General features: G+C 45.7%; 1 protein-coding gene across 3 annotated transcripts in view; it reads left to right on the top strand.

The window, feature by feature from the left end:
• MYO18B (myosin XVIIIB) overlaps positions 1-14318 on the top strand; it is a 212530-nt gene that overhangs the window by 115810 nt on the left and 82402 nt on the right. For all 3 annotated transcript variants that reach the window (XM_029224307.1, XM_029224312.1, XM_029224320.1), the window contains 2 exons: positions 3546-3650; positions 12457-12609. In XM_029224307.1, coding sequence (XP_029080140.1) covers positions 3546-3650; positions 12457-12609 — 258 coding nt within the window. The remainder of the gene's footprint in view (positions 1-3545; positions 3651-12456; positions 12610-14318) is intronic.

Below are 14318 nucleotides of genomic sequence, written 5' to 3'. Positions count from 1 at the left end.
TTTTGGGAAAGTGATTTTAAACCCTCAACCCCAACTAAACTACACTCCATTCTCTGTATCCACCGCTGGTCACTCAGAGCCAGTTTATAAGACAAACAAAAAGCCAATGTTGCTACTTTATTTGGAGTCACAGAGGTTTGGATCAAGTCCCAACTCCATCAGCTATCAGCTGTGGGGCGTTGGAGAAATCACGTAACCTTGCTAATAAGCCTCACTTCTCTCATCCGTAAAATAGGATAATGATGGCCCCCTGCAGGGTCACAGGGAAGATTCAAGGAGATCACAGATGTGGAACTATTGAACAGAGCTTTGTAATGTAACCCTTGATGGTTGGAAACTTATGAGCAATACCGGTGTGTGTGTGGATCTTCAGGTAGCTGATCCTTCCAGAGGAACCAGGGAACAAACCTGGTTGTTGCCTTGCTCTTGGGTGTGACTAATCCATCCAAGAGAAGGAGGGTTCAGGGACTTGGTGCTCTGCAGATCCCCCCAAGAGCATCATCCTGGGCGGGGCTGGAGGTCCTGGGTGTCAGGACCTCGGCGGAGACGGGACTCTAGTGAGGAAGTCCTGGGCAGATGGGGTCGCCTCGGCACCCTATCATCGCCCCGGGGGAGGGGGAGGGGAGTAAGTAAGAACTGAGCCCCTCTCCACTCCCAGTGGTTGGTGCTGCTGCATCTGCTGCCCTTCCTGCTCCTCAGATACTCCTTTTGGGGCCCCTTTAGAGCTCAGCCCCTCTGGGGGTTTACATGGATCATCCCAAGGGGCCAAGTGCATTCCCCCCAAAACTCCCCAGAGTTGGAAAAGAAGAGTCATAGATTTTAGGTTCAACCAGACCTGTGTGCCCTTGAGTAAGTCTTGTAACTTCCCTAAGACTCAGTTTTCTCATCTACAAAATGGGAGCAATAAGAGAAAATGTTCTACCTTACCTACGCTGTTGTGAGCATAAGAGGAAAGAATGGCAGATGCCTTATAAACTGTAAAGTGCTGGGAGTTATCATTGAGGGGCCAATTTCTGCTTATTTTCCATTATTGCATATTTGGGAGAAATGAATGAGATTCTTTGAATACCCAGTGGGCACCATGTTTCAGGCTGGGTTCTTTACGTCTGTCAGCTTATTTAATTCTCATAAGCACTCTGTAAGGTTTATAGTCCTGGTTCTACAGATGAGGAAACTAGAGTCCCAAAGGTGAAGGGTCTTCCCCAGGGTTACCTCACTGGGAAGTAAACGAGCTCGGACTTGAACTTAGGTCTGTCTGACTCCAAAGCCCAATCTCTTAACCAAAATAACTAGATTTTAAAAGTTTTTTTTTAGGGGCTTCCCTGGTGGCGCAGTGGTTGAGAGCCCGCCTGCCGATGCAGGGGACATGGGTTCGTGCCCCAGTCCGGGAAGATCCCACATGCCGCGGAGCGGCTGGGCCCGTGAGCCACGGCTGCTGAGCCTGCGCGTCCGGAGCCTGTGCTCCACAACGGGAGAGGCCACAGCAGTGAGAGGCCCGCATACCGCAAAAAAAAAAAAAAAAGTTTTTTAATTTTGCAAATGTTTGGACTATGGAAGGCCATTTAGAAAGCACTTGATAGAAGTCAACCTTGGGCAGTGCTGCATCCTTTAGCACTTCCTGCACATGAACTCACCAAAGGCTCTGATAAGTACTGCATGGAAGGCCCTATTAACTCAGTGGCTCCCACACTTATTCTAGCATGGACTTCCCTCCCTTCCCACCACACACACACAGTATACGTGTGAACACTATGTGGAAATGTTCTACAGAACACACTCCAGAAAACTTTGCCTTGCTTGATGCATAATTTTTATTGTATATTTTCCAAAACGAGTTTCACTTTTGCAGTCTTCATTTTAAGCAGGTGTGAGCGGAGTGCTTTGTGTCTCTCACTCTTAAAAGAAAATTTTGAAACGAACTTTCTTCTGAAATGACCATACATCAGTACTTTTTTTCTCTACGTGGGTCAGGAGATGGAAGCCCCCAGTCCCTGCCCATGTGCCCTCAGGTGAAGGGAGCATAATTTCTAGTGCATTCCAAGAGTGCCTCAGAGCATCATGAGTGCCCTGAGCCAGGACCCTGATGAGTTGGAGATGTGACCCAGACAGACCCTCCTGAGGCTTTTCCATGGACAGATTTATAAAGGGGGAGGGGGAGGTCAGAGAAAGGTGTTTTTCTCTATCACAAATACTAACATTGACTGCACATCTAGTGACTGCTCTGCTCAGTCTGTCTCTCACCATGGCAGGAGGTCAATCGTTAGAGACCTGGGTGGGAATGCTGATGGCTGTCTGGTGTGGCACAAGAGCTGGGGCCAGGAGACAGAATGCTGACTGTTAGCAGCAGTTGACGTAGGAGTCTATGCTTCAGGACCGCCCTCTGGCTCAGTTTTCCCGTCTGTGAAAGAAGGTCATTGAGAGCACAGGATGGAGAAACGAGGAAGGGGTGAGACAACACACATGAGAGAGTCTGGTGCAGAAGACGATGTGCAAAGCACCGTTATAGTGGGGCGTCCGCTTTAGCAGGGAGTGCCTGCCATTGCTGGGTGATTACCGAGAAATCAGAGCCAATTGTAAACTAAATGAGCTGCTTGTAGCCAAAGGTCTTAGTCAGCTTGGGCTGCTATAACAGAATATCATAGACTGGGGTCTTGGGGTGGGGGGGAGCTTAAACAACAAACATATATTTCTCACAGTTCTGGAGGCTGGAAAGTCCAAGATCGAGGTGCTGGCAGATTTGGTGTGGGGTGAGGGCCCTGCTCCTGGCTTGTAGATAGACGGCTGTCTTCTCGCTGTGTCCTCACACAGTGGAGAGAGAGAGGAAGCAAGGTCCCTGGTGTCTCTTCTTATAAGGGCACTAATCCCAGCATGGGGACTCCACCCTCATGACCTCATCTAAACCTCACTATCTCCCAAAGGCCCCATCGGCAGATAATACTGCATTGGGATTAGGAATTTTGGAGAGACAAACGTGCAGTCCAAACACCAAATAATCTCAAACGCAACATTTGTTTTGTTTGCTGCGTCCGTGTATTTAGTAAGCGAGGTGAACGCACCTTATTATGCTGGATACAATGTTGTGTATTTAGTAAGCGAGGTGAACGCACCTTATTATGCTGGATACAATGTTGTGATTTAGCAAGCGAGGTGAACGCACCTTATTATGCTGGATACAATGTTGTGCAGAGTCTTAAAAAGTCAGAGTGCCAAGACTTGTAACTCTTCAAGCTGGGTCGTGGCAGAGGAAGGAGACCTGTGTTAGGAAATGGGAAGGGAACTGGGGGCGGGGACTTCACAGTGAATGGCAGGGGGCTCCCCGTAATTGGCCAGCTCTCCCCATAGTTGTCCTGCTCCTGAGCTTTTAGGCTCCCAAGTTCTCTGACAGAGACACCCCCTCCTAACTGCTAGGTGAGCCGTTGTGGAACTGGGCGAGGGGCCATGAACTCCACCTCCCCCACCCCATCCTCCAGATGGTCCCTGCCTCGTGGGGTTTGTCGGGTAGAGCTCTTGTATCCTATGCCTGCATCTGCCCTTTGTGCCCACAGCTCCGCCAACTGGAAATGCAGCTGGAGCAAGAATATGAGGAGAAGCAGATGGTCCTCCGTGAGAAGCAGGACTTAGAAGGCTTGATCGGAACCCTCTGCGATCAGGTAAGAGGGAGACACCAGCAGGCATTTGGGAAGCGCATTCCCTGCCTCTGGGGGCCCTGTTAGAGAGCTGATTCGTGGGGAGACCAGCTGGAGGGGTCTTAAGACCAGCCCAGGTAGACCTTTCAGCTGGCCTCCACCTGCTCCTCCCAGGCGCCTTCTTCTCCACCAATTCTGTCTCTGCCCTCACTCACTGCCTCTTCAGAGGGGACCTTCCGTGGGGGGAGTCTTCACACAGCAGGGTTCTTGGAAGGACCCTTGAGAGTAAAGAGAGTGGGCCCAGCCACACATGACAGACGAGGTCGCCTTGCCTTCAGCCGCTGTCAGGGTGAGAGTATAGACAGCCTTTGCTTTGACGGGGTGACTGTGAATGGCTGCTGTGCTCAGAGCTGGCCTCGTGAGAATAAACTTTTGCTGAAGGCAGAGTCAGGCCAGTGACGCTTTAGACCCTTAGCTGGGCCACTTCTGTCTCCTTGGCTTTGCGTGATCTAATGAACTGCTCTGAGCTGCTGGAGAGCAGAGCCTTGTGGGGTTTTGCCGTCGTCGCCGTAGACCAGGGTTGTCAGCTGCAGCACTGCAGACGTTTTGAGCTGCATCATTCTTTGTTGTTGGCGGCCAGGGTTGGGGGGGGCGGGGCGCTGGGGGGAGGTGGCGCTGTCTCATTGTAGGCTGTTGAGCAGCATCGCTGGCCTCCACCTCCTAAATGCCAGAAGCATCTCCCTCAGTTGTGACAATCAGCAGTGTCTACGGACGTTACCACATGTTCCTCCAGGACACAATCAACCTCCCTCTTTACAGGAACCACTGCTGTGAAGGAAGCAGCCAGCAGCGCCCAGAGCCAGCTCCCGGTATCAGAGTTGGGGGGAATGGCTCCTCCATGAAACCCCGACATTGGAGAGGAGTGCTGGTGGCTTCCATGGTTTCTTTTTAAATATCATAGGAGTGTTTTTTAATGTATCTGCTTAACTTGTGTTCATTATCTTTTAATTAGTAACGATCTTGCTGTCAATAACCTTCCCACAGTGATTCCTCTTGTTCACAGGGAAATGTGGGCCCTCTCCAAATGGTCATCCAGGGCAGCCAGGCTTCGAACAAATAGGTGCTCACTATGTTTTGTTTTGTTTTTTTAAATTGAGTAAATGAGTGAATTCTAGAGCGGGACCCCTACAGCCGTGAGAGTGAGAGTCGGAAGCTGAGGACATCAGTGGGAGAACTACATGATCTTCCTTCTTCGGGTTTTCTGGATTTTCAGCCAAGCAAACTGGGGCCACTGAGTGCAGAGCCACTGAGGCTCCTCTCCCTTTGGCATCAGCACGAGAGAGAACACCCCAGGATTTGATTCTAGAATGATACTTGGAAATCGCTGGGAGAAGGTTGCCTTCTATCCAGCATGGTCTGTTTAAGAAAACAAAGGAATTAATTCAGTAAAGAAAGGTTTTTATAAATATTGCTAAAATTTTAAGTTTCACATGCAAGGAGAAGGTAAGTTTAAGTGAATGAGAAGCTAATTTTGTGTTAGTCACCAAGCTGGAGCCTTTGAATAACGTCACATTGGATACTTTTAAATGTTTTAGTAAGACATTTGCCAAACACATGGGAAAGTAGAACAGACAGTGTAATTGATGCTTGTGCATCAAGAGGACGGGGTTCACATAAATTAACATTTTGCCGCATCAGATTCAGATGTTTTTAAGGAAGCAAAGCATTTCAAAAACAGTTGGTGGCCCCTTGGTTTCTGTTCCTCATCTCCCATCCCTTTATCCTTCCATCTTTTTGTCCTTCGCTCCCAGAGGGGACCGTTCTCCTGAGGTTGGAGGCTTTAATTCCCCTGCGTGTGTATTTGAACTTTAACTGTATACAGTACGTGCGATTCTGCCTTTACTTCTACTGCTCCCCTTCTGTACTCTGTTTTTGCTGTTTTTGAGATTCCTCCATGATAATACATGTAGCTCTAATCTGTTCTTTTTTAACTGCTACACAGTATTCATTTTCTCTAATCCTACTCTTCTGTTGGATATTTAGCTGTTTCCATTCTAGGACGCAGAGCTACAGTGCATATTCTTATACATGTCTCCCTGTGCACGTGGGAAAGAGATTCTCCAGGGTATGGATCTAGAAGAGGAATTGCTGGCTGTTAGGAATGTACCATTTTGGAATTATTAGATGTTGCCCAGATTGTTCCTCAAAGTGATTGTGGCGGTTTACATTGTCACCAGCAGTTTTTTCTTTGCTACCACACATCCCCCCCCCCGACACGTGGCACTGTCAGACATTTAAAGATCTTTACCTGTTACTGAGTGTTAAGTTGTACTGCTTGTCCCTCATGACTAGTGAAGTTGTGCATTTTTCACGTTTATTATGGTTTTCTCTTATGTGCGTTGCCTGTTTATAGTGTTTTGTCATCACCTTTTTTTTCTATTCATTATTCACGATCCTTATCCAAGATGCTAATCCACTTTTGGTTGTATATTGTGCAAATATCTCCTACTCTATGGATAATCGTTTCACTTTGTTTATAATGTTTTTTACTTAATAAAAAGTGTTTTTTATATAGTCATATTCATCAGTTATGGTTGATTCTTTTAAGATTTCTTTCCTTAACAGAGTTCATGAAGATATTTCACCATATTTCTGAAAATTTCTAAAGTTTTGAGCATTTTTAGGCCTTTAACCCACCTGGATTTTATTTTATTTTTTAATTAATTAGTTAATTTTTTTTTTGGCTGCGTTGGGTCTTCGTTGCTGCGCGCAGGCTTTCACTAGTTGTGGCGAGCGGGGGCTACTTTTTGTTGCGGTGCACGGGCTTCTCATTGTGGTGGCTTCTCTTGTTGCGGAGCATGGACTCCAGGCACACGGGCTCTAGAGTGCAGGCTCAGTAGTTGTGGCGCGTGGGCTTAGTTGCTCCGCATCATGTGGGATCTTCCTGGACCAGGGCTCGAACCCGTGTGCCCTGCACTGGCAGGCGGACCCCCAACCACTGTGCCACCAAGGAAGTCCCACCTAGATTTTATTTTGGTATGTGTGAGGTAGGAATCTATATTTTCCCGATATAGACCACCTTTGTTTTATTTCGTGAGTAATTTTTTCTATAATTTCCATATATGTATGGCTGTGTTTTGGGGCTACCTATTTTGTTTAATTGGTTTATTCTTCAGTTCCTGCACCATGTGGTCTTAATGGCTGGGTTTGATAACTTGTAAACAGCTTATCTTTCTCATCTCTAAAATTGTCTTATCCATTTTCGATCCTTTAATCTTCTTATTGAGATTCCATAACAAAGCCTGGTGGGGATTTTCAAATGCATTGGTTTGTAAGTTAGTTGGGAACAAGTGACATATTTTTTTAGCATTGAAGTATTGCAATCATGGGCATGCTGTGTTTCTTCATATATCTATGGCTTTCATAAATATATTTTATTTTTATTATAAATTAATACCTTATAATAATAACAAGTATTTATTTTATTGTATATTTTATTATTTTTTTCCATATAAGTCTTGAGCTTTTCTGTTAGATTTACTTCTAGGAATCTTGTAGTTTCTGTGCCTCTCATAAATAGAATATTTTTGTATACTTCTGTTAATTATAGTGGTACATGGGGATATACTTTGCTTATAATTGTGTTATAGTTTTCTCATATATTTTGAGGTTATTTTTTTTAGGTGCATTTAAGTTTATTATTGTTTTATTTCCTTGGCACATTGTACATTGTTCTTTTCTAATTGTTGTATGGTGTCCCTTTTTTCTTTGTGAATTATTTTTGCCTTATTTTATTTTGTGCGATTTCTTTTAGTTTGCCCGCAAGACCTTTTTTATCTCTTTGTTTTTAACCTTTCTCTGTGTGTATGTCCCTTAAACAGATGGATACTTTTTAATGCAATATTTTAGTCTCTTACTTTTCATTGGAGAATTTAGTTCATTTACATTTATATAATAACTGATATATTTGAAATTATTTCAATTCTTTTGTGTTTAATTTTGTTGGTTTATTGCCCCCTTTCTTTGCTTCTTCCTTTATTCCTTTCCTGCTTTGGGGTAGATTGATAATGTCTTCTATGATCTCTTTTGTTCTATTAGATACTATCAGTTCCTTCATATAAATGAAACAAGTGAGGCTCAAAAGGTAAAGCACATTGCCCAAGATCATATAGGTTGTTAGTGGCCTACGTGAATTCGAAGTGAGGTCTATCAATATATTATTTGAAAACCTGTATTTTTTTAAATTAAATCTAACACCATGCTGCTTAAAAAGTGATTAAGGCTTAGTTAACTAGAATTATCCTTTTCTGGACCATCTTTTTTCCTAACGTTATCAGGCAATCCAGATCTGCCATTAATTTGCTGTGCAACCTTTAGCTACATAATGTTCTCTCTCTAAGCCTCAATTTCCCCATCTGTAAAGTGGCTTGATTACCCCTAATAACATTTTTAGATCATTTGTTAAAAGTGCTTAGAGAGTTCTTTGATGACAGACATTGAACAACTGCCCCAAACAATCTACCCTTAATGATAAATGGTGAAACAATCCAGGTTGGAACAGTTTCCCACAACAACACTAAACATCATTTGGTTTTATTGGTTAATTATTCACTAGCTTTATCTAAATTTGAATCTTTGTGCTGCAAAATGTAAACTTGCAGAATGACATTTATTTCCCATTAACCTAATGAGTTTTGGGTTTTTTTTTTTCCCCTCCTCTTGCGTAGCAATTTATTATGAAGGGGAGGATGACTTGGTCTGAGGTTTTGTTGTGAATTTGTTTGCAGTGATCCCTCTGGAAAGGAGATGGTGCCAGCATTTTCAGGGTCTTTCTGGCAGCAAGGATGGGGTCATCCTGAATGTCCCTGATGCTGACCTGCCCCACACTTAGGATGTGTGCAGAGCACGAGCAGATACAAAAATGAGGAAGGTGCAAAAGCATGTTGCTTGAGTGTAATCATGGCAAAGAATCTGGGCTCTCGAGTTAAGATGTCCCGGCTCACATTTCACCAGGCACTCTGGTACAGTGGTTAGAGACTTGAATTCTACTACTGAGCTGCCTGGGTTCCAGTCCCTGGGTAGCCACTTAGGAGCAGTGTGGCCTTGAGCTGATCACTTACCCTCTCTGTTTTATCGGTTGTGCCTCCATTTCCCTATGACAGTACATACTGAAGAGCTGCACACAGCTCACAAGACGTGAGCTGGCCCCAGGGAACTTCTCTCATTCTGTGACTTGCCCCATCCCTGTGTTTTATACCCTCATGCTAATCACCCAGAACCGCATATTCAGGATGGTTTCTCAGCTGTGTCCCTTCCTGCACCTCACCTAACTAGCTCCTGCTTACTTGAGACTGTGTCTGGTCCCATCCCAGCCTAGGCTGGGATGCTCCTCTGTGCCTTCATAACACCCTTTTTTTTTTTTTTTTTTAAATTGAAGCGCAAAACTTAACCTCTTTTATTGTATATTTTACTAAAATTACGTCTTTGCAGTCAGAAAAGTTGGGTTCATATCCTAACTCTGCCACTTATGATTAGCTGTGTGATCTTGGGCAAACTGCTTCACTTTTGTAAGCCTCAGTTTCATCATCCATAAAATGGGAATCATAATACTTCACACCCCATAGATTCACCGTGCGGACTCCATGTGTTCATACCCGTAAAGCATTTAGAACAGTGTCTGACACTTAGCAAACCCAAAGTGTAAGCTATTACTATTTTAATAAAGGCAATAATAATAATGGCATTTTAAAGAGACTACCACAGGAGTAAAATGCAGTAATATGTGACAAAGGGCCTGGCACCATGCCCAGTCCTCAGCTGCTCAGCTCAGGAGGAGATATATACACACACACAACACCTCAGCATTTTGAACTTAACAAAGCAATAAATCTGAGAACTAAGAGGCTATATTCTAAGAACCAACTCATTTTTCAAAGAATTCAGAACTGGCAGTAGAATAATAACACAAAGTCTACAGGAATACATTCCAGGTCATCAGACAGTACTCATAATCTTTTATATTTGTAAAGCATTTGACAGCATACAAAGTACTTTTCGATCCATTATCACATCTGATCCTTGTCTTATCTCAGTATGGAGGTTAGAGATTTTTTTTTTTTTTTTTTTTTTTACCTCTTCCTTTATAGACGAGGAAACTCAGGTTCTGAGAGGTGGCATGACTCAGCCTCAGTCCCACCACCAGCAAGTGGTGAGCCAGGGTTTCAAGCCTGGGCCACCTCATTCTAAATCCCAAGTTCTTTCTAGAATATTCCAGGGTATTCTGAGCATCCAGGAATTGGTTGCACTTGGTGTGGAGGCACAGATGTCCAGGGGTGTAGAAACTGGGTTCCATGGATGACACACCTGCACCCCATTTTCTTGAAAACTCCCCATCTGACGAGTGGTGCCATGTTCCTTCCTCGGGTCTCCTGCAGAGAAAGGGGCTGTTAGTTTCTTTCAGAGACATTAACCCCAATGCTTTTGAAGTAGGTGTTCTGTTTCTAGGGGAGACCATGGGCTGTCAGGGTTTCATCGGGCCCCTACCTGATTCTGCACCTCCCTTGGTTTGTCTCAGCCTGTACTGTTGGCCCCTGGGAGTTGTTAACGAACCTAATTCGCCCTCCCCGTGCCAAGTCCAGGCTGCGGCTTCTTCAGGAGCCACGTGACTACTGTCTTGGAGGACAGGATCCTGGGGGAGGGACCTCTGGGCAAGGTTCCTCTGCAGAAAATGGCCTGTCTTTATACTAGCAAAAGAGACCTGCTCAAGGGACAGAAAAGCTTGGTTTAGACCTTCAAAAGCAGCACAGGTATTTCTAATACCATTTACTGATGTGTAACATACATGCAGGGAAGCACACCTTATCCCACCTGTACTGCTCATTGAATTTGCATCAGCTCTTAAAGCCAGCACCCAGATTAACACCACAAACAAGCCCCCACTCCTGTATTACGCAGTCACTGCCCCTCCAGGGTAACTGCTGTCCTGACTTCCGTCAGCAGAGGGCCTCGCCTGACATGTAAGCTCTTGCAAGGTGATGGCTGTGGTAGAGATTATGAGACAGAATAACTTTGCGTCCTTACAGGCTGTGATAACAGTCATGACAGCGGCTCAGATTTGTTGTGCCTTTACTACGAGTCATGCTGTGGGCTAAGCACCTGTTTAATTTCCACAGCAGCCCGGTGTGGTTGCTGCCTTTCTTTTTTTTTTTTTAACATCTTTATTAGAGTATAATTGCTTTACAATGGTGTGTTAGTTTCTGCTTTATAACGAAGTGAATCAGTTATACATATACATATGTTCCCATATCTCTTCCCTCTTGTGTCTCCCTCCCTCCCACCCTCCCTATCCCACCACTCCAGGTGGTCACAAAGCACCGAGCTGATCTTCCTGCGCTATGCGGCTGCTTCCCACTAGCTATCTGTTTTACGTTTGGTAGTGTATATATGTCCATGCCACTCTCTCGCTTTGTCACAGCATACCCTTCCCCCTCCCTGTATCCTCAAGTCCGTTCTCCAGTAGGTCTGTGTCCTTATTCCTGTCTTACCCCTAGGTTCTTCATGACTTTTTTTTTTCTTAAATTCCATGTATATGTGTTAGCATACGGTATTTGTTTTTTTCCCTCTGGCTTACTTCATTCTGTATGACAGACTCCAGGTCCATCCACCTCACTACAAATAACTCAATTTCGTTTCTTTTTATGGCTGACTAATATTCCATTGTATAGATGTGCCACATCTTCTTTATCCATTCATCTGTCGATGGACACTTAGGTTGCTTCCATGTCCTGGCTATTGTAAATAGAGCTGCAATGAACATTTTGGTACATGACTCTTTTTGAATTATGGTTTTCTCAGGGTATATGCCCAGTAGTGGGATTGCTGGGTCGTATGGCAGTTCTATTTTTAGTTTTTTGGGGAACCTCCATACTGTTCTCCATAGTGGCTGTATCAATTCACATTCCCACCAGCAGTGCAAGAGTGTTCCCTTTTCTCCACACCCTCTCCAGCATTTATTGTTTCTAGATTTTTTGATGATGGCCATTCTGACCGGTGTGAGATGATATCTCATTGTAGTTTTGATTTGCATTTCTCTAATGATTAATGATGTTGAGCATTCTTTCATGTGTTTGTTGGCAGTCTGTATATCTTCTCTGGAGAAATGTCTATTTAGCTCTTCTGCCCATTTTTGGACTGGGTTGTTTTTTTGATATTGAGCTGCATGAGCTGCTTGTAAATTTTGGAGATTAATCCTTTGTCAGTTGCTTCATTTGCAAATATTTTCTCCCATTCTGAGGGTTGTCTTTTGGTCTTGTTTATGGTTTCCTTTGCTGTGCAAAAGCTTTTAAGTTTCATTAGTTTCCATTTGTTTATTTTTGTTTTTATTTCCATTTCTCTAGGAGGTGGGTCAAAAAGGATCTTGCTGTGATTTGTCATAGAGTGTTCTGCCTATGTTTTCCTCTAAGAGTTTGATACTGTCTGGCCTTACATTTAGGTCTCTAATCCATTGTGAGTTTATTGTTGTGTGTGGTGTTAGGGAGTGTTTTAGTTTCATTCTTTTACATGTAGTTGTCCAGTTTTCCCAGCACCACTTATTGAAGAGGCTGTCTCTGCTCCACTGTATATTCTTGCCTCCTTTGTCAAAGATAATGCTGCCATTCTTGTTTTGCCAATGAGGAGGCTGAGGCTTGGGGAGGAGAAAGGTCTTGTCCAAGGTCACACAGTGTGAGTGGTGGAGGCACGATTTGAACTCAGGGAGCCAGGTTCCAGAGGACTTGGACCCTGGCCACTACTTTGTCATCTTAGCTCACGAGAGCCTTCCCTTGGCTTCCAGATCGGCCATCGGGACTTTGATGTGGAGAAGCGTCTTCGGAGGGACCTCAGAAGGACTCATGCACTATTGTCAGACGTGCAGCTCCTGCTGGGGGCCATGGAGGACAGCAAGACGTCAGTTAACAAGGAGGAGCTGGAGAAAGTGCAAAGCCAGGTGGGTGTCACAGGGTCCTCTCAGAACCCCATGGGGAGGATGCTGCGGCCAGCAGGGGGAGAATGGTTCTCCCACCCAGATGGGCGTGGCCACAGCCCGGATGTCTGACTTTCACAGACCTGCGGGGAGGTGGAGGGCATTGCGGGGCTGGATGGTTCATATGGATATGGTAGATGAGGAAGGGGGTTTATAAATGACTTAGGAGTCCTGTTCCCTTCTTTAGGGCTGAGGCAGAGTGAGTTTGAGTCCTTGGGCAGATCAGGGCCCTGGGGCAGAATGGCTGCGTGCAGCATGCCCGCGTGCCTGTGTGCGTGCGTGCGCACGTGGTGACCAGCGGGGCTGGATGTGAAACAGATAGTGCAGATCCTGCATGAGGATCAGCATCTCCATTGACGAGAGGTGACTCACCCAGAGTCCCACAGCTAGAGGGTGGCAGAGTCGGGATTCAAACCCAGGTCCTCAGGCCCCACCATCCCTGGCTGCCTCAGAGAAGAACGGGAGGCGGATGAGAGGTGAGGCCAGGAGGGAGCTGAGCACCTCAGGAGACATGATGGGCTCAGACTGTCCTGGTTTAGTGCTAAAAGTCCCATGTCCCAGGCGAGCCCTCAGCCCCAGGGACACTAGGACAGTTGGTCACTCATTTCATGGCCATGTCAGAACATTAGAATCACTTGTACTTGAATGTGTCCCCTCCCTCAGTCCTCGTGGTACCCCTGGGGGAGAGCGAATGATATTGTGCCCATTTAACAGATGGGAAAGTTCTGTCCACAGGTGGGAAGCAATGCACCCAAGGTAACACAGCAGGTAGGTGGCAGGGTTGGGATTCAAATCCAGGGCTCGTGATTCTAACTGCAGAATCTGGGAGCTCTTTTGCCTCACCCTGCGTCTTCCTGTCTGTCTGACCGACCAGGTGGATGGAGGACCCTGAGCCTCCTCTGTCAGGCAGTCAGGATGTCTGAGCACTCAGCCACCACTCAGGCATCTTGGGTTCATGCGGCCCCCTTGGCAGGAGGCCCTGTATTCTGCCTGTCTTTCATCAAAATATTCCTGATGCCATCCAAGTCTCCCTCTCTCCGTAGGTGAACGTTCTTGAAAAGGAACCACAGTGGTTTTGTTTGTTCCTCTTTTCATTTTTCTTTTTTTATTATTCATGAGAAATCTCCCTCTGCAGGGTTAAAATGTGTGTTCTTGGAAAATAGTGGTATTTAGTGAAGGCGCCTTGAGCTGAATCAAAGAGCTTCATTCTTTTGAAAGTCCTTCTTCCCCATCTCTGCATCCGGTTCCTATCAAAGAGAATTCACAGCCTTGGCTTTCTGTTGCTGTTGTCATGGAAATTGTTATAAGGATGGGATCGTGTGGACCAGAGGTCAGGGTACAGTTGCTTTGGCTCCCAGCACGCGTGTCCCGCCTGCCAGAGTCAGAGCTAATCAAATAAAGTAGCGATGACATTGGGCATTGCTGTCTCTCCTCTCCCATGTACGGTATTTGTCCTTTACCTGAAGCCTCCAGGGACAGGGGCAGGGAGAGCAGACGGGAGGGGGGAGGGAGAGGGAGCTAACTGCCGCCGGCTGGGCCTTCATTGCTGGCCCTGGCGCTGGACTGTTCCACGCATTCCTTCGCTCAGTATCTGTGCGGCATCTGCTGAGGGTCAGTGGTGTGCTAGGTCCTCTCCCTCAGGTGATGTGCCAGGTCTAAGTGTGTTACGGTCG

This window comes from Monodon monoceros, unplaced genomic scaffold (genome assembly GCF_005190385.1).
Source record: "Monodon monoceros isolate NGI ecotype Baffin Bay Population unplaced genomic scaffold, NGI_Narwhal_1 Super_Scaffold_1, whole genome shotgun sequence".
Classification (NCBI taxonomy): Eukaryota; Metazoa; Chordata; class Mammalia; order Artiodactyla; family Monodontidae; genus Monodon; species Monodon monoceros.
The sequence above is the reverse complement of the archived record's forward strand: the minus strand, read 5'-3'. Positions and strand labels throughout refer to the sequence as shown.